The sequence below is a fragment of the Rhopalosiphum padi genome, chromosome 3 (genome assembly GCF_020882245.1).
Source record: "Rhopalosiphum padi isolate XX-2018 chromosome 3, ASM2088224v1, whole genome shotgun sequence".
NCBI classification, from domain to species: Eukaryota; Metazoa; Arthropoda; class Insecta; order Hemiptera; family Aphididae; genus Rhopalosiphum; species Rhopalosiphum padi.
The window spans coordinates 80781356-80801121 of record NC_083599.1 but is presented as its reverse complement, the minus strand read 5'-3'; the positions used below and the strand labels follow the sequence as shown (position 1 = coordinate 80801121).

General features: G+C 28.7%; 2 protein-coding genes and 1 pseudogene across 2 annotated transcripts; 2 read left to right on the top strand and 1 right to left on the bottom strand.

The window, feature by feature from the left end:
- Positions 1-2020: 2020 nt before the first annotated feature.
- LOC132924155 (uncharacterized) lies at positions 2021-2505 on the bottom strand (annotated as a pseudogene).
- A 6046-nt stretch (positions 2506-8551) lies between these two features.
- Positions 8552-11901, top strand: LOC132926106 (uncharacterized). The gene is made up of 2 exons (XM_060990446.1): positions 8552-8684; positions 11033-11901. The coding sequence occupies exons 1-2, from the start codon at positions 8552-8554 to the stop codon at positions 11899-11901; spliced, it is 1002 nt and encodes a 333-aa protein (XP_060846429.1).
- Positions 11902-19040: 7139 nt separating this feature from the next.
- Positions 19041-19553, top strand: LOC132926104 (uncharacterized). Its single transcript, XM_060990445.1, has one exon. It carries the CDS (start codon positions 19041-19043, stop codon positions 19551-19553), a length of 513 nt encoding a protein of 170 aa, XP_060846428.1.
- Positions 19554-19766: the final 213 nt, after the last annotated feature.

The following is a 19766-nucleotide window of genomic DNA, read 5'->3' as shown; positions in this document are numbered from 1 at the left end:
GGTGATTGAACAACTTTTGTCCCAGTCTTTTCACTCGGAAAAAACTCGTAAATCGTATGACTTTGAAGGTGATTGTTGAATGATCCTTGAGCTATATTACACATCACTTTTATAGAATTAATTGTGTTTAAATTTACAGCTTTTTCCGATCGATGAGTTACATACTCCGGAGGATAGTCTCGTTTTTCAAATCCTAATATAGGTGCTATCGCATTAATCATATTAAACATAATTATACCATTACATCTTATGTATGATCTAAAATCATTATGGTCAAATGAAATACAACATATATTTTCATAATTATTATTATCGTCTATTACTTTTATCGCAAATTTGTTGTTAGAAAAATTTATGTTTGGAAACGAATTGAACGTTTGCAAACATAACAGAGCTATTTCAGAGTCTTCGTACGCGTTTAGAGACGGGGAATAATTTGAAGATAGTGTGGTTTCATTCCCAGTTAAACTTAATGTGATTGATTCATACATATTTATTTCTAGAAAACCTTTAAATTTAAATTAATTTTAAGATCTGCGACGTTTAATATGTTGAAAAACTGTTAATGTCTCGTTGAAATTATCAATCGGTTTATTGTTCTGATCAACTAATTGAATAATTATTGAATCGATATTTATTTTGTTAAGTTTATAATATATAAGGTTTAGTGGTGATTGAGTCACTTTTGTTCCTGTTCTACCGGTCGGAAAAAACTCATAAATTGAATGACTTTGAAGATGATTGTTGAATGAACCTTGTGAAACATTACACAATACTTTTATACAATTAATTGTGTTCAAATTTACAGCTTTTCCTGATCGGTGAAGATAATTGCGTGAAAAAAATATTTTTTTTTTCAAACCCTAATACAGAGCCTATACTGTTAGGAATATCAAAATATAGCCTTCCATCACATCTTATATATGATCTAAAATCTATATGATCCATAGTCATACTGAATGATAAATATGTTTTGTTTAGTTTATTAAAGGTTAATAACTCTTTAGCAATTTTATTGCCAATATCATCAATGTCATAATATCCTTCTTCAAATTCATATACAAATTTCGCATCTTCAATAAACCTATTATCTGTGTCTCCGATAACTTCTATTTCCAATCTGTTATTAGTTGAATTTATGTTCGGAAATGAATTAAACGTTTGTAAACATATCAAAGCTATTTCCGAGTCCTCGTTAACGTTTAGAGATGGAAAATAATTTGCAGATAATGTAGTATCATTACCTGTCAAACTTAATGTGATTGATTCAAACATTTTAAAAAATCAAGACATAAATGTCCGCAATTAAATGTGTTATAATCTTGATAATTTGAATAGTTATATATAATTTTGTTTCCCTTAAAGTATTTTTGTAATTCAATTGGTGGAGGTAAATCACCGAAGCTATCAAAATAAATAACTTTATCTTTATTTTTATTAAACGCTACCCAATAACTTCCATCACCTGAAGATACGTCCAAGTTTAATATACCACATTCAATCTGATGAGGTTTTTTAGGCAAGTCATCTCGTGAAAAGACGACACGGAAATGACTGATATTAAACTTTGTAACATATTTTATAATATCTCTAGATGTAAGTGGTCTGTTAGGTAACGTTTTCATCAGTTTTTTTTTCTCGATCCTTTATTTTTTAATTCCTTACCTTTTTTTCTTTTTGAATTTTGGATTGCATTATATATATTACGGTCAATGACGAAAACTGAACATTTACGTTATTAACCGGTCATTAACGTTAGAAGCCAAGTTGCTAGGTTATTTTCGTTATCTACCGTGCAATAACGTCAGTTTTCAAGATAATAGATTATTGTTATAAATTACAAAACAAAATAAAACAATTTTACCTCAATGACATAATATTAACGTTATTAACCATGTATTATTGGTCTATTACGTAAATGATTGAAAATACACATTACTTTAATTCTTTACAGATTACAGTTATTAATATATCTAATATTCAATTTTTTTTTATTATTAATTATATATTATATTTATTATTATTTATTTTCGCAATGCATGCTATTGTGACATTTTGAATTGCACAATATTCCCGCTAAACGACGAATGCATTTGTTTGTTTTGCACTTTAGTTTGCAATTACACCTTCTGTAACCTTGTGATCCAGTGATACTACTAAACCCTGCAGCTTCTCTCAGTGTAATTTCTTTTTCGGTATTTACAGATACCAAATCAATGAAACATTCTTTGCAGGGATCGATCTGCGATCAAGTATACAAATGTTTAATAATGCCTTTCTCTGTACCTAATTAAAGATAAGCATTTATAAATTAAAATAAATATATCTAAATAATATAATTATAATTTTATAAGTACCTAATTTATATAAATCATCTTCAACCTGGGTAATAACTACTAATAGGTTTAGTGGTGATCCACGAGCTCGATCAACATCAGGTATTGAAACTTTAACTATGGTACCAACTTCTAGTGAACTAAATTTCTTATTTGAAATAGTCATCATTTTTTTGGCTTGTTTCTTTAAGCATTCACTTGATTTATGTCGTTCATTCTGTATTTGCTCATGACGTTGGCAATTCATGCAATTAGTACTTTCATTGTCAGTTTCCAGGAAAATAAAACATAATTCACATTTTCTTAGGTTTGTATCTAATATGTTTAAATAACATGTTTTTTTTACAAAATTTAAAATTTAAAAAATATTATTAATTTACCTGTATTTATCATATTTTCTTGCTGTTCTGAAATTGGAGAAATAACCTCTTCAATGTTTTGTTTTGAATCATGTAATCCAGTTTCTTGCATTTGATTAAACAATTCTTCTATATCTTCTTCTGTTTTTAATGAATTTATTTCATCATTTGGTAGACCAATCGATAATAGTCCTGTTCTGGCAGTACAGCCAAATATGGCCTCATAAGGAGATCTTCCAATACCTTAAAAAAAGTAAAAAAAAAAAAACTATTTTTATAATTACCATAAAAAAACCAGAGTTGAGCCTATTATAATATACACTATCATAAATTTTAATTATAAAAAATAACTAGTGTTATTGATATCGTTTAGAATAAAATATACATATTAGGTATATTAAGATATTTATGCCGGGTTGAATGAAAAATTTAACTATTTTATATTATTTTAATTATACTAAATACTTTTTTTTACCTGAATGAAGATCTCGGTTTTTCTGAAACTGAATAAATTTCAAACCAGAGGGCCAATCCGTACTATTGTTTTCTGCCATAATAATATCAACAATAACACCATTATATATTGACTTAATTCGTTCGTTTAGAATATGGTTTAAAACTTTTTCACCACAAAGAGAAATAAATTCATTTTGACTCATCCAAGACAAATAGTGGGTCTTTCCTTTCATACTCTCGCCTTTATTTTGATATTTTTCAACAGTTGCTAAATGGTCTCTAGTTACCTCATCATACCGCCCAAGAAGTTCTAATATTCCAAGAAAGTTACCATTGTTTACTTCACCGATTTTGGTACTGCTACCCTGAAAAGGCAATCCTCTAGAAGCGAGAAACAAAGTTACATCAAGGAGTCTTTTTAGAATAGCCTTCCATTTTTCTGCTTCACTAAGAATTGTTTTTTGTAATTGACTATCTACTCCAAAACCAAACAAAGACTGTTGTACATTTTTCCATTTACAATAACAAGTACGATGCGTTTCACTATTTTCATGAAGTGGAAGTCTACCATATAACTTTTTCCAGGATATTGTTTTTGGAGAAAATCCACTTCTCTTAGCTAGAACACTACGACTTTTTATTGACTCAGTAAGATTTTCACTAAATAACAAACAAGGAAAACAGTGTAATGTTTTTTTTGAAGAACTATAAATGAGCCAATCTCGTGGATATTTTTCTCTATTATTTGATGATTTAGTATATAACAACAATTCAGAAAATATTTTACCATTACAATCTTTAGATATAGCTTTTCTCATTTTAAATATGTTATCGAAATTAGAAGGATTCGTAGCAATAATTTGTTGACGAATATCGTCGTTGATATGTTCCGGCCATAAACCGGGGTCGAATAAATCGTGCATATCGATATTGTGTGTAAGGAGAGCATTTGTATTTTCATGCTCACAGATTTCTTTTTTGGAAATATTTTTAATCAAAATAGGTTTTTTAGCAGGGTATTCTATGTCTATATTTTCATTTTCAACTGGTATAGTTTCAATAGAGTGTGTATTTTTTTCAGGTTCTTTTGGTTTAAAAAATGTACTTATTACCTGAGTGTTTGAAAATGTTTTTTCTTCTTTTTCTTCTTTCAATTTTCTTTTCTGATATCCAGATTTGTGTTTATAAAAAGACATTTTGAGTAAAATAATCGAAATAAAACAAATTATAATATTTACGATTTTACGTACGTATGACGTGCCTATACGATACGCGGTTATAGTAGAAACTAAAATGAAACGAATTATCAGTTATTGTATAAATATAAATATTGCTTACAATTCAGATTATAAATTTTGTTCGTATCATAGTTATTTATAAATTAGTTATTATGAATTCCGTAGACATAACCACTACTTTTGTGTGTCAATGAAGAATCATAGACATATTAATAAATATTAATAAATGTTTTAATATTTAATATGTCTATGTGTAGAAAAATAGAACAGAACTGCATGTTTACACAAAATAAATATACGACAATAATATAACATAACGATATAATATATAAATATAAACTAACATTTATATCTAGACAACTAATCTATATCTATATATCTATATATCTAGAAAACTAAATTATTACTAACAAAAATACAACGTATATACATTTATAAATAAACCAACTTTGGTTATTACTAGTAACGGAAAGAGAAGGAAAAATTTCATAGGCGATCAATTGTTTTCAAGTTATTAATAGTGGTGTGATATCATAATATTTAGAATTTAAGCTTTATATTTCGCATATGATTTTCGAGTTGATTAAAAAAATTCTAAAATAATTAATACTTGAATCTTGAAAAAAAAATTAAGTATTTAAAACATTTTTCTAATATATTTTGAAGTAATTATTATTAGCCCGGCATGGACGCCGGGCCCCTCGGAAGTCCGGGCCCCAATACCATGGGTCCTCCTGACCCCCCCCTTGTGGGGGCCCTGGTGGTGTAGTACCTTCTTTATCATTTATTTTTATTTCAGTAGGTAATTCATTGTTTGGTTTTTACGTGAGTCTTTATCGAATATTCATCGATTATAGTGTTATACAGTACCACCTATACACGTCTACGTATACATACGTCTTGCTTGGTCCACGCAATATAATAACTATTATACATTTTACAAAATATAAAAATTATGCCTTTACAATTTATAAAAAGTCAACGAGGGTATGATCTTTTAATTCATGAACGTGAAAGAACTATTGGCGAAAAAGTTATTTGGAGATGTAACGAGTCTAAAAATTGTACTGGCCACGCTCATACAATGCAAGGTAAAATTTTTAATTTATATTAGGTATTCTAATATATTATTTATTAAATACCTATTTATTAAATATATAGCGTCATAAAATACAAGGAACATAACCATGTACAAAATAGGGTAAAATTGAAGTAAAAAAAACTATCAATAAAATGAAAGAAAATGCCATCACTACAATTATGCCAACCCGATGTTTATTAGCAGAGACATCTTCATTCTTCAAAGGTAATTAAATAACCTAACTAACTAATCTAACCTAACCTAACTTATTATAGTTTTAATATAGTTTAGAGGACGCAACACCTGCGATTTTTTTTATCGTTATATAGGTAATCACGATATTTGTTTAAAAATACGTAAAAATAAACGGGCTTTTTATATTAATTTTAAAATTAAAAATATTTTTTAACTATTTTAAAATCACTAATTTTTTTCGAACATAATATTTCAAAAAACTTACAACTTAAATACTTTAAATATATAACAGTTTAACAGTTTTATTAAATTGTTTCGTGCGAGTAGTTTCATCACTAATCTTTTATTGTTTGTTTTCGTATTTTTTACGTTATCAATCGAGACGATACTAAATATTTCAATAATTTTGATTATAGTCTATTTATATTATAAATATTATTATATTATTTTAGTTACCATCCAAAGTGGCAGGTCAAATGCCGAATCCAGAATGTTTAAAAAGAACAATACAACGGGTTAGGAACATTTCTGAAGCCGTTCCTGCAAATCCACAAACATTAAATTTTGAAATTCCTGATCAATTCAGATTAACTTTAGACGGAGACAATTTTTTGTTGTACGACAGTGGTGATAGTGACATATATGAAGAAAGGATTATATTATTTTCGACTGAGAGAAATTTAAATTTATTAAAAGATTCAGAACATTGGTTTTCAGATGGATCATTTTCATCCTGTCCGAATTTATTTTACCAATTTTATACCATTCATTCAGTATTTCATAGTGATATTATACCTTTAGTATACGTTTTATTACCGGACAAAAAATAAATAACATATATAAAATTATTTCAAGCATTAAAATCATTGAAGCCTGATTTATATCCAAAATCTGTTATGGTAGACTTTAAAAAAGCAGTGATGAATGCAATTAAAAACGAATTTCCCCATACGAAGATTCACGGATGTTTCTTTCACTCAAGTCAAGCGGTTTGGAGACAAATACAACACCATGGTCTTGCAAAACAATACAGTGACGATGTACAATTTTCTTTAGAAGTACGAAAATTAGGTGCACTTGCATTTGTACCCGTCGATAAAGTGATAGAATCTTTTGAATTATTATTAGAAAGCACATATTATATCGAAAATGAACAAATGTTATCACCACTAATAACATATTTTGAAGGCACGTGGATTGGCATTTTGGATAGGAGAGGTAATCGTCGACCTCCATTATTTTCTATTGAAATCTGGAACTGTTATGATAGGTTACAAGAAAGTTTACCCAGGACTAACAATAAAATAGAGGGCTGGCATAATGGGTTTTCAGCAATGATAAGTCATACACGACCAATTATTTGGAAATTAAATGAGTCATTTTTAATGAGTCATTAAAAAAAGAAGAAAGTTTAAATAAAATGATAATAGAACAAATAATTGCTGGGCATGTACCATGTAAAAAAAAAATATAATGATTCTTCTATTAGATTAATGCAGATATGTAAAAATGTTAATAATAATCCAATATGTGAGGTTTTGAAAGGTATTGCTCATAATTTTAATTTTTATAAATAGTAATATTTTTGAGGTGAAAAAAAAGAAGTTTTTAGATTATTATTATTATTACTTTGCTTAAATTTAATTTTACATTTTATAAATACAAATATATATAACAATAATCTAAAATGACTGATATATAAAATTATTATTATTATTTAGAATATACCTATATGCGATAAAATGACGCGCGACCAAATGTAGCATGCGTCGATATTACACGCGATGAAATGTCGTACGCGTCCAATTGTCTTGCGACCAATTGACCGCGACGAATTGACGTGCGACAAAATTACCGCGACGAAATGACGTACATCCACAGTATACAGTCGTAAAAGAATTTAAAAGTAAAATAAATTGTTTATTGATAAAATGTTCACGCTAATTATTATATTATGATATAATCCGCGAACGGCAGGCTAGTTCCGTACCATCACGGCTATAAAAATGGAAAAATATAGATTTATAGCCGTGGTATACATTATTGCCAATAAAGCGCGATTCACATTGGTACGACACGACACGACACGACACGGCACGGCACGACACGGCACGACACGACAAAATATTATATCCATATAATGTTATACGGATATACATACTGAAGCGGTCAGCACCGTTCAGACACGATACGACACGACGCGACACGACAGACTATCCGCTCAGAGAATGTTTTGTCGGCTTGTCTGCGTCTGTCGGAATCAATTTCTAAAATGTATTTTTTAAAGTGTTTAGTATGTAACTAGAAGTTGCGTATTTACGGGAGAGGGGGGGTCGTATTTTGGTAATATATCCCAGAAGGTTATTTAAACAATATTTTGATAATTGTATGAAAAAAATGTATGTTATTAAAATTTATTAATATTAAAATAATTTAATTAATATTAATATAATATTATTTAATTATTATTAGTATTAAATTCCATATTGAAAAAAAGTGGTCACTAATTTGAATACAATGATAGGTATCATTGTATACAAAAAATGATTCCGAACGGAGATGATTTGTCAACCTAGCCTAGGATATATATTTTCCAGAGTATGGTAAATTATAAATAACAAACGTTACAATAATATGTCTATAAAATCCTAATTTTAGAATGATTTTACATGTTTGTTATTTATCTGATTATTTAAATTTAAAAATAGATATCATTAATCAAAATAGTGTACAAACGTAGTTGTTTCATGCCCAAACACAATATCACCGTATCATATTTGAAAACTATTAAATTTTTTTCATTTGTTGTGTCGGTTTGTAACGTAAAGACGTCCATTTCAGTACTCGTATTTCTGATAGTTTTAATTTAAAAATATTTTATTAATAATGAATACTGAAATGCTAATAGAACTAGTGAGAGACCGACCATGTTTGTACGATATGAGCATGAAAAAGTATAGTGATCACGCATATAAAGAGAGTGTTTGGAGAGAAATTGCATCCACATTGAAACAACCAGGTAAGTAATAAATAAATAAACACTACATAATAATTAACTAGATTTATATTATGCAATTTCGTCCAAATTTAAACTTGAAATGTATATAAAAAGTAGCTGTGTTTAAATATTTTTTAGATTTTTTGGTTTACAGTAAGAACTATTTATGAGAATCCTTGTTTTAAATGTTCAATCCTTAGCTATAAAAGTTGAACATTACGTATATATATTTTTAATGACAAAATAATTTTAGATTCTGAACGGTGTGAATGTATTGATTTTACAATGACAAAAATGTTTATATTGGCATAACATATAGATGGTATAACTTTTGAAAGACTTTGAGGTTTTTAAGCCATATTATTGGAAATTGAAATTTTCGATTTTTTTTAGTTTTTTTTTAAATTTCTAAAAATTTTTTCTAAATTTGGCTGGCTATAAAATTTTGAAAATTTAATATAAGGATTCTCATAAGTTGAACTAATTGTTATTAAAAAAAAAAAAAATTAAATATCGTAGGTCATAATTTTGTTTATAAGCGTAGAAAGTTCAAATTTTTACAAAATATAATAAAATTGTGAAAATGTTATATAATAAAGTTATTTTGTAGTTTAAAATTTATAGAATTTCAAGTATTTACACCTAAGGTTTGAAAATTTAACACAAGGTTGTCCATAAGTTTTGTTTACAATAATTTAAAAATAATTTATATAAAATATAGCATAGCACTAAACAGCACAGCGAGTCCCCGAATTTTAGATTCTGAACGGAGTGAAGAATGTATTGATTTTACAATGATGTGTGTTTTTTTTTGTGTCTGTGTACAGCATAAATAGTCGAAATAATGCTTCAATTTTAAACTTTGGGGGTGGTTTCCGATGGAAAAGTGAATATCCTTGGTGCATTATACAGGTCAAAAGTAACATTTTCCAACAGTTTTCAAAAAAATCGACAAAAACAAAAAAAAATGACAGAAAAACGGGAATTTTTACGCACAAACAGTTTTTGACCAAATCGATTTTTTTATATAGTTGTAATTGAAAAACTAATCATTGTAAATACTTGAAATTTTCACCAAATGTTTATGTTAGTGTTCTATATTCACCGTTAAATTTTCAAAGTTTTTTGAGCTATTAATAGACAGTTGACATTTTCAATTTTTTAAGTATTTTTTTTAAAAATAACGATAAAAATTTTTTGGCCAGCCAGAAAATCTTGAAAATTTTGTACAAGGTTTCTTATAAGTTGTTCTTAAAGTGATGAAAAAAACCCCAAAATCGTTAATCACAATTTTTTTATAAGAGCTTAAAGTTCGAATTAATTCGAAATATGTCAAAATTGCGAACATTTGCAAATAATTGTGTGGTTGAAAAATCGTAAAAATTTTTTCTTTTATAACTAAGTTTTGAAAATTTAGTACAAGGTTTTCCATAAATTTTTCTTCAAATATCTTTAAAAAAAACTTTACTGGACTAAGACAAAAAATTTTTAGTAGTGTTTGAAACTTAAATTTTTACAAAACCGCGTTAAATAACGGTTTTTAGCCTCAAACGATTTTTGATATTTGTAGTTATTCAAATAGTATAAGTCGTAAATACTTGAAAATTTTACCAGTTATTTAGATTGCCATTTTCTTTACGTGATTTGATTTTCAAAACATTTTGACTTTTTTTGAGCTATTTATAGGCATTTGAAATATTTTTTTTTTATATATGTTGATAAAAAAAATTTAGCTGGGACAAATTACTTGAAAATTTAATTTAAGGGTCCACATAACTTGTTCTAACTCTCATTCGAAAATTATAAAAATACATAGGCACAATTGTTTTTTATTAGCATTTGAAGTTCAAATATTGACAAAAATTCGTCAAAATCATGAATATTTTTAACTATTTGGTAGTTAATAATTTATAAATATTTTACTATCAAAAGCTAAGAATTGAGAATTTAATACTATGCTGTCCATAAGTTAAGCTTAGAATAATTATAAAAAAATTTACGAGTGTTTAAAGTTTTAATTTTAATTTGAAATCAAAAATACATGTGTAAAATAACTTTTTACTAATAAATAATTTTCGATTTTTGTTATTTTTAAAAAATTACTTGAAGTAAGATCTTGAAACTTTTATACTTCAATGTTTGAATTTGTTTCAAAATAGAATATATAATAATATTTAAATATAATATATCCTAGACTGACAAATCATCTCCGTTCAGAATCGTTTTTCGTATACAATGATACCTATCATTGCATTCAAATTTAACCTGCCCTAGTCCGAGGTCCACCCCACCCCTTAATGTACAGCAGAGCGATACTAACTTACCCGTTTTTTTTTAATTTTTTTAATTCTATTTTATTTAACTTATAGTAAAAGAGTGTAAAAAAATATGGGCCAACTTGCGAGATTCATATAGGAGAGCTTTAAAACATGCAGTTACTAAGTCTGGGCAAAAATCTAAAATTATAAAAAAATGGAAGTATGAAGATGAAATGCAGTTTTTAAAAACTCATTTAAAAGAAAGAGAAACAATTAGTAATGTCGGTATAGTGAGTGACGAAGATGAAGACTCATTTGAACCTGATAAGGGTCCGGAAGAGGAATATCAACCTCAATATCAAAACACTGAACCTGTTATTGATATTACCCATAATACTGATATTTTTGATAGTCAATCAAGTCCAAACACATCAGTTAATCAATCAACACCAAAAGAGACATCAGTTAATCAATCAACACCAAAAGAGTTTCGCAAAAAAACATCATTACCAAAAAAAAATGTATCAAATTATTCAGAATCTGCATCTTCAACATTAATGAAATACATACTAGAAAAAAAAGACGAAGAACAACTAGAGGGAAAAAAGGACTCTAGTGCTATGGATCAATTTTTTTTGAGTATGTGTTCAACTGTAAAGCAATTTTCTCCATACAATCAACATCTAGCAAAAACAAAAATTTTTTCCATCGTTTCCGAGATAGAATTAGACAGCTTGCGACAAACACAACAGCCACTATTCCAACCAATTCCACTATCTACTTCAAACTTTAACTTACAATCTCGGATGCATGTAGAAAATTTTCAGATTTCACCTGGTCAACACCAACAAGATTATCATCAGCCTTCAAACCACAGGTATACACCTCAACAACATTCTGAAAATGACCAAGAGGCATCAAACACATTTTCAGCAACAACTTTTTTCCAAAATTTTCAAGCAGGTGCAGATAGAAACTAAATCAACTAAACAATTTTTTTTTGTAACTATGTTTAGTTTATGACGTGCTTGTAAAAGTTTGTTTTTCTTTAAAAGAATATTTTTTTTCAGAAGGATCCATCAAAACAATTTCTTTTTATAAATATATTTTATAACAGATGTACAAAAAAAATGTTTCAATTTTTATACAAAGGTTTCATTTTATGTTTGAAGAACAAGACGTTTTGTTTTATCTTTTAAGTACTTATTATATTTTATAGTTTTTGTAACATTCATTAATATATAACCAAATTATTAATAGATACTGCTTTATAGTAATATAACTGCGTCCAATTACAGGTAAATCATCATTTTTGAAAAACCAATATAATAAAATTTAATAATGATATAAATACATAGCTATACAAATGTTATCTATTCCCATGGAAGTTTTCCTGCTGGTGAACAAAAAAATTTTTTAAATTTGTCCCGATTTTCGAACGCTTCTGGTTGGGCGCTACCTCCTTGACCATTTAAAGATGTTATAAGTCCTGTAGGTAGAGATGAACTTGATGAAAATTCTCTGCTATGAACGTCGGTGGCATCTTCTTTAATATAATTGTGGAGTATACATGTTGTCATTACAATGGTATCGGCATTTTTGGGTAGTGCATTAAGTCTTCTACAATAGATTCTAAACTTCGCCGTTAGTTGACCAAAAGCATCCTCGACAACCTTCCGTGCTCTTGACAGACGATCATTAAATTTTTTTTTATTCTGATCTTCACGTACTTGAGGTCCTGGATAAGGTCTCAATAAATATTTTTTGAGGGGAAAAGCCTCATCTCCTATAACAACTAGAGGTAATTTTTCATTTGTACTTGGCAGATATTGTTCATTTGGAATATTTAATTTATTCTTCTCTAAAGCTTTACCTAAATTTGAATTTGAGAGGATTCCACCATCGCTATTTTTGCCGTATGCTCCTATATCGACCGCTACAAATTTATATTGTGCATCGACAAGGGCAAGCAATACTATGGAGAAGGTTTTTTTATAATTGAAGTAGAGTGATCCACTATTCGGAGGAGCCTCGATTACGACATGCTTACCATCTATCGCGCCTATACAATTTGGGAAGTTCCAAATTTCCCAAAATTCTTTGGCGATTCGCTTCCAATCTTCTTCTCCAGGAATTGGAATATATTCGTCTTTCAACGTAAAAATAATTGCACTGCATACTTCAAGTACAATTGATTGTACTGTTGAATGCCCCAGTCTAAAGCTAAATGCAATCGTTTGGTATGAGTCACCAGTTCCCAAGAACCTAAAAAACACGTAAAATGAAATATGTTAGTATATTTTGTTGCGAATTAATATATTTTTAAAATATCAAATGCCATATACCTCAGGCAAACAGCTAATTTTTCTTTAGGAGGTATTGCTTCTCGAAAGTGAGTATTTTGTTTTGTTATACTATTTTCAATTTTTAAAAAAAGAACATTAAACTGGAACCTGGTCATTCGAAAATATTTAAAAAACTTTTCTTCATGATCCTCCAACATTTTACACAAAGTCATATATTCTCCATCAATTTTCCTTTTCTTTAAGATGTCATGAACCCAAATAGAACGTTTTTTACTCGCAACACGGTCGCTATTTTCTTCTTCATCGAGCAATAGTGCCATTATGGCCAAATCTTTATAAGATAAATTTCGAAACATTTTAATAATTTTAAATTGTAAAGTTGTAACACCAATCCGATTATACTAGCGTGCTCGTCGTACTGTGCATACTTGCATACTGTCGTTGTCGTCTTGCCGATGTCGGTTCTATGTGTATTGGACACATTTTTGTCGTGTCGTGCCGTGTCGTGTCGTGCCGTGTCGTGTCGTACCAATGTGAATCGCGCTTAAAACGTATTTATAGTAATTTATATAAATAGCGATAGCCGATAACGATAACAATTACTGAAGTCGTCGGCGACGAGTAGCTACGCACAAGTTACACACGCGCATGCAAATTTCATTTTATCATTGGATCAAAATATTCAAAACTAATTTATGGATATAAAGTTGCTATACGCATGATAAAAATTTTAAGATGTTTAAATGCATAAACAAGTTTACTTTGCATCGGTCGGAGCACTTTTTTAATTTTTAGTATATACTTGACGATAATAAACTTTAAAATTGTTATAAATTTGTAAATTTTCAATATTAAGTATATAAAAAAAAAAATTAAAAATTAAATATTTGCTCCGACCGATGCAAAGTAGACTTATTGAATAATTCAAATATTTTTACATTTTTAAAATCGTACAACTATAAGTACCATAATTTTTGTCAGACGTTTAAGTCGTTATAACGGAAAATTTATAGTGAATGCAACGCCCTTAAGAGGACGCTACACCTAAAGTGAAACGTATACAACGGCCGAGAGAACGCGCTGTTAAGTGTTTTTGCGATCCGCAAGCGCGCGGCGTTTAAGTCACGCCCACTATTCGCATTCGGCGGTCGGCCGATGAGTTCTCGTTCGGGAACACTGTTTCATTATTCTATGATCGTTCGTCTAAGACACTTAGCGTCAATATAAAATTCATAAACGTAAATGCGGCCGTAATATTTTAAATACCATGGATTAATCGTTCTGACACTGACCACATTTCTGGAGGGAAGAGTGGTGGGTTGTAATTGTCTCTTTTGGGTTTTCCTCTCAAACGCATTCCACTTTTTCCTATGACATATGTTTCTTCAAAATATTTTAATAATTTTTTTTCTTCATCAGTATCTCCAAAAAGTGTTTTTAAAAGTATCCAACTTTCTTGTACCTAACCAAAAGATTAAAATAAAATAATCTACAACACATAAACAATATTTATTTACTACTCATACAACCATATTAACGGGAAGAAATGCCATAGCTGGTAAATGTCTGGCAAGTAAATTAAATTCAACATCGTTTGTATATTTTGACGAAAGGCCAAATTCTTGAATTTTTCGATAAATGTTTTGAGAAAAGTGAAAAAAGCAAGTTGAAATGGATTGCGAATGGAAATATTTCATTTATACAATTAATAGCTGCCTTTTCAAAATCGGTCACAATTTCTAAATTTGTATTCGTTGTTACATTTATATTATTTTCTATACAGTACTCATTAATTAAAGAGAACATTTGAGTATATAATTCTTGACTTTTCCCGGTCATTAAAGCAAACACTAGAGGGACAAATATTTCATGTGTACCTTTTTTAATCAAAGCATGTAATACATATACTTGATAAAAGAGTTTTGGGCAAACTTTAAACGTACCATCACCCAACCAGCAGTTTGATTCTTGTAGAATCTTACAATTTTCAATTGTTGTAAATAGTAAAATATCTGTGGTTTTTTTTACCAAAAATGTATCACCACATAGTGTATTACATAGTGATATAGGTGGATTAATTTCTTCGAGAAATTGTGGTTCTTTATATTCTAAAATAGGTTTTCTTTGTCGTTTAATGATTTGCTTAACTGATTCTTTGCTTACCGAGCTAGTTATTGTTTTTGAAGTGCCAGCAATTGCTGTTTGGTAAATTTGAATAGCTTTTTCTTGATTGGAATTGCGTGCGATAATTTTAATTTTTTCTTTTATTTTTTTGACCTCAATAGATACGAGATCAGGACCATGACAATGTTCAGGTATTGAGCAGTGCTCTTCAATTGTATGTTTGCCATCGCGAGACTCGATAGTTTTAATTTTCGCACCACACTTAAATTTGCACGTCCAATAAAACACATTTTTCAAATCGGTTTTTCTAATTATATTTTTATTTTTTATAAATATAAAATTATTTAAACTTAAAATTATACCCCCATGAATACTAGGTATAATTTGCATACTTTCGAAACTCATATTAAATATACTAAATTAATTTGTTACAATAAATTATAAAAATCAAATGAATTGGCAACTTTAAAAGTGAACACATTAAATAAACTGAAATAACTACGCAATTAACTACGCTGCTGTGGTCTCACTGTGTCGAGTGAATTTACGATAACCAGCAATTATTATATTGATTATGGGGGATACCGGTCAATATTATTGATATCTTTAATATAATAAAACCGATAAAACCGTATTATTATACGGTTTTATCGGTTTTATAATAATATATTTATTATTTAAAATGTTCGGACACTTGATCTTTCGCACACAAAACACTTCTAACATATAACCATTCGATCAGTTTATAATCGAACACATGACGTTCGAACAGACCATATTCGAACTGGTAACCCGCTCCCCTGAGTTGACGGATCAATAAAACAATGTTGAAGCTAAAAATAGATATATGTTCATTGTTATGTTATTTTATATTATGATTACTCGTTTATTGTACAATATTATATTCTTACAAGTTTTTTGTGTACAGCTTCAACTGCGCTAATAGTATCTCTAGCCACAAACGGACATTTTATTTCTACTATAGCAGTATCTTCTATCAACCCATCTTAACAAAATAAAAATATATGGTCAATTATTAACATAAAAATATAATTTTAAGTTCAGTACTCATATAACAAATAAACGTATTCAAAATTATGTTATAGTATTTTATCTATTTTACTTATAACAGACTCTTGATTTGATTTGTTATGAATAAAATATACAAATAACATAAATAAAGATATATTAGTATATATCACCTGGGCTAGCTGCTAAATATCCAATTTCCTTATCCACAAATAAACCACATTCATATATTTTTTTAGATAGAAAACGTTCAGCTTTTTTTCTTGCAACATCTTCCATGGCCTTTCCATACTGTATAGCTTTGGACTGAATATCTGACCCATAAAGTATATCATATACAGAATTCTTACAACTAGTGGTCTTTCGCATTTTGCAGACATGGCCAAACCGAGAAGCAGTAAGACGAACTCTTCGCTCTTGAAACCATTTATCACAGTCACTTTGTTTTCTGGTATCAATTTCTATTTGTTCAACATTAGCTCTTTGTAACGAAGCAAGGAAGTCTGTTTTTTTAATTTCCATTTGTTCTGGTGATAGTGTTTCTAATAGTGGTTCAGCCATACCATAATCAGCGTCCGGTCCACTTGTCTTCATTTTTGCCACTTTTCGTGTTTCTGGAAATAATTGCCGTCTTTTTATTGTGTTTGATCTTATCCTATTACAGTTATTGATAAACTTTCTTCCAAATGTTCCTGGGATTAAACATAATTAATATATGGCTATTGGAAAATAAATTAAACTAAAAATTGAATATTTATTGATTATATACCAGGACTAAAGTCATTAGAATGTTTTTTATGTATAAGCCGTAAAAAGTTTTTTGAGTTGAAATCTTCTCACAGCGGTTTCAACCCTTGTATTCTAGCTTCTTCTCCCTGAAAAGTTAATTCTCTTGCCTGCAGTGTGTTTGTTTATGATAGAATTAAACTGTTCGCAAATATTATTGTTTTTATTTTCGAGTAAACTTTCGGCGTTTGTAATTAATCTGGACATTATATTTTGGATTTCACTCATGATTCCATTATTTTCTCCTTCAAGAACTAAGTTTAATGTATTCTGTAGATTAGAATTATTACAAAAATAGGAATCGCAATTTGTATGTTGTCCTAATCGATGGAATGGAGCATTAGCCAAATCTTGTTGAATACCTAAAAAGTTAATATATGTATAATATAACTGTATAATAATGTTTATGTATAAATAAATAATATGCGATTAGATATAAAACATACATATTGAATGTAATTAATTCAAATAGTTAATTAATTTCAAAGTAAAAAGAGTTACCTTTTATTTTTTGAGCTTTGTTTGTATCTTTAGTATTTTTCCAATGTTGAACAGCTTTTGTGACATCACTCCTAAATCGTAGTATATTGGTTAATAAATATTTACGAACTCGCAATGAATATTTCGTTATTTTAGATAATGCGGTAAGTTTTGAACAATAATTCCGCAGCAGGTGATTTCTACATTCAATCATTTTGATGTGAAAATGGCGGCCGTATGGTGCAATTTCGTGTAGCCTTTTTGTCACACTGCTATCTCCGTCACCTGTACAATAAAAATTAGACTAGACGATATTTTTAAGAACTGCAGTTAGGAAAACTGAAAAAATAAAATAGATTTTAAGTACATGTAGGTAGGTACTTATTTTAATGCTGATTGTTGGTTATTAAAAATTATTTATATATTATAAATTTGTATAATTATGTATATATTTTAAATTACTAATTATAAAAAACCTTAAAATATGAATATTACACAATATTATTACTAAACTTCCTGGACTGCGTCGCCCGATTAAACAATTTGGCGATACTGCTCGTCCATCTGAAATTTGGAATATTTTATTTACTGAGAATATAATAAATGAAATATTGGTTTGGACAAACATAAAAATTGATAGTTTTCGTCATAAATATAAAAATCTTATGCAAAGTTTCATAAAAAATGTAGACGAAGTTGAGCTAAGGTCATTGTTTGGTTTGCTATTTTACTCAGCTGTATTTAAATCAAATCATGAAAATGCAAACACCTTATTTGCAACTGACGGAACAGGACGTGAAATTTTTCGTCTGGTCATGAGTAAAAAACGGTTTTTATTTTTAATTTCATGTTTACGTTTCGATAATTCTGATACTAGAACTGAAAGAAAAGAAAACGATCCACTCGCACCAATTTCTGAAATTTTTAATGAATTTATTGAAAACTGTAAATTGAATTACTCTCTGAATTCATGTGTTACCGTGGATGAGATGTTAGTAAGTTTTCGTGGTAGATGCAAATTTAAAATGTATATACCTAATAAACCAGCTAAATACGGGTTAAAAATAATGTGCTTAACAGATTCGCGCAGTCACTATTTATTTAACGCATACATTTACGCCGGACAAAATACTGATGGACTTACCTTAGATCATACAGAAAGGAAGTTTTCTAAGCCTACACAATCAGTTTTACGGTTGTCAAAACCAATACAAGGGACCAACCGTAATGTAACTGCGGATAATTGGTTTAGTTCCATAGAACTTGTTGAACTTTTAAAAAAGAAAAAATTAACATATGTTGGTACATTAAAAAAAAATAAACGTGAAATACCTCAAGCTTTTCTACCAAAAAAGAAAAGTACAGTTGGGTACTCAATGTACTCAGTAGTACAGATGTACAGTAATGTTATACTCAGAGTAAGTACTCAATATGGGTTTACAAAAGATCTTACACTTTTATCCTACGTGCCAAAACCAAATAAAGCAGTGTTATTAATCTCATCGATGCACAATCAAAAAGGATTTGACGATGACGTCCAAAAACCTGAAATCATTTCTTATTATAATAGTACAAAAGGAGGCGTTGATGCATTGGACGAAAAATGTTCTGTTTATTCTACTGGGCGTCGTACTCGTCGTTGGCCGTTAGCAATTTTTTACAGACTTCTTGATATTTCTTCTGTTAATTCGTATGTCTTATATAATTCTTTTAAAAATAACAAAACAATGACAAGAGCCGATTATTTAAAGAATTTGGCGTTTGAACGTGTGAGTCCAGAATTAGAAAGACGCTTTGAAAATACATGTATCTCATGTGAAATAAGGAGTGGAATCGGAATCCTAAGAAGAAAAGGAAAACTATTTGGAAAAGTTGGACAAAAAGTCCAAAATATTTTATATAATTAATATTTATTTTACAAATTTAAAAATGTTTTTACACATTATAATATTATTATATTTGTTTCTATTTTCTAATTTTCATTTATAATTATATGATTTATTACAACATATAAGAAAAACAATATCAAAATGTATTTGTAACTAAATACATTTTAACAAACAATGAATTTTATTTTATTTATAAAAAAATATAAATTTGTCATTATTTATTATAGGTAC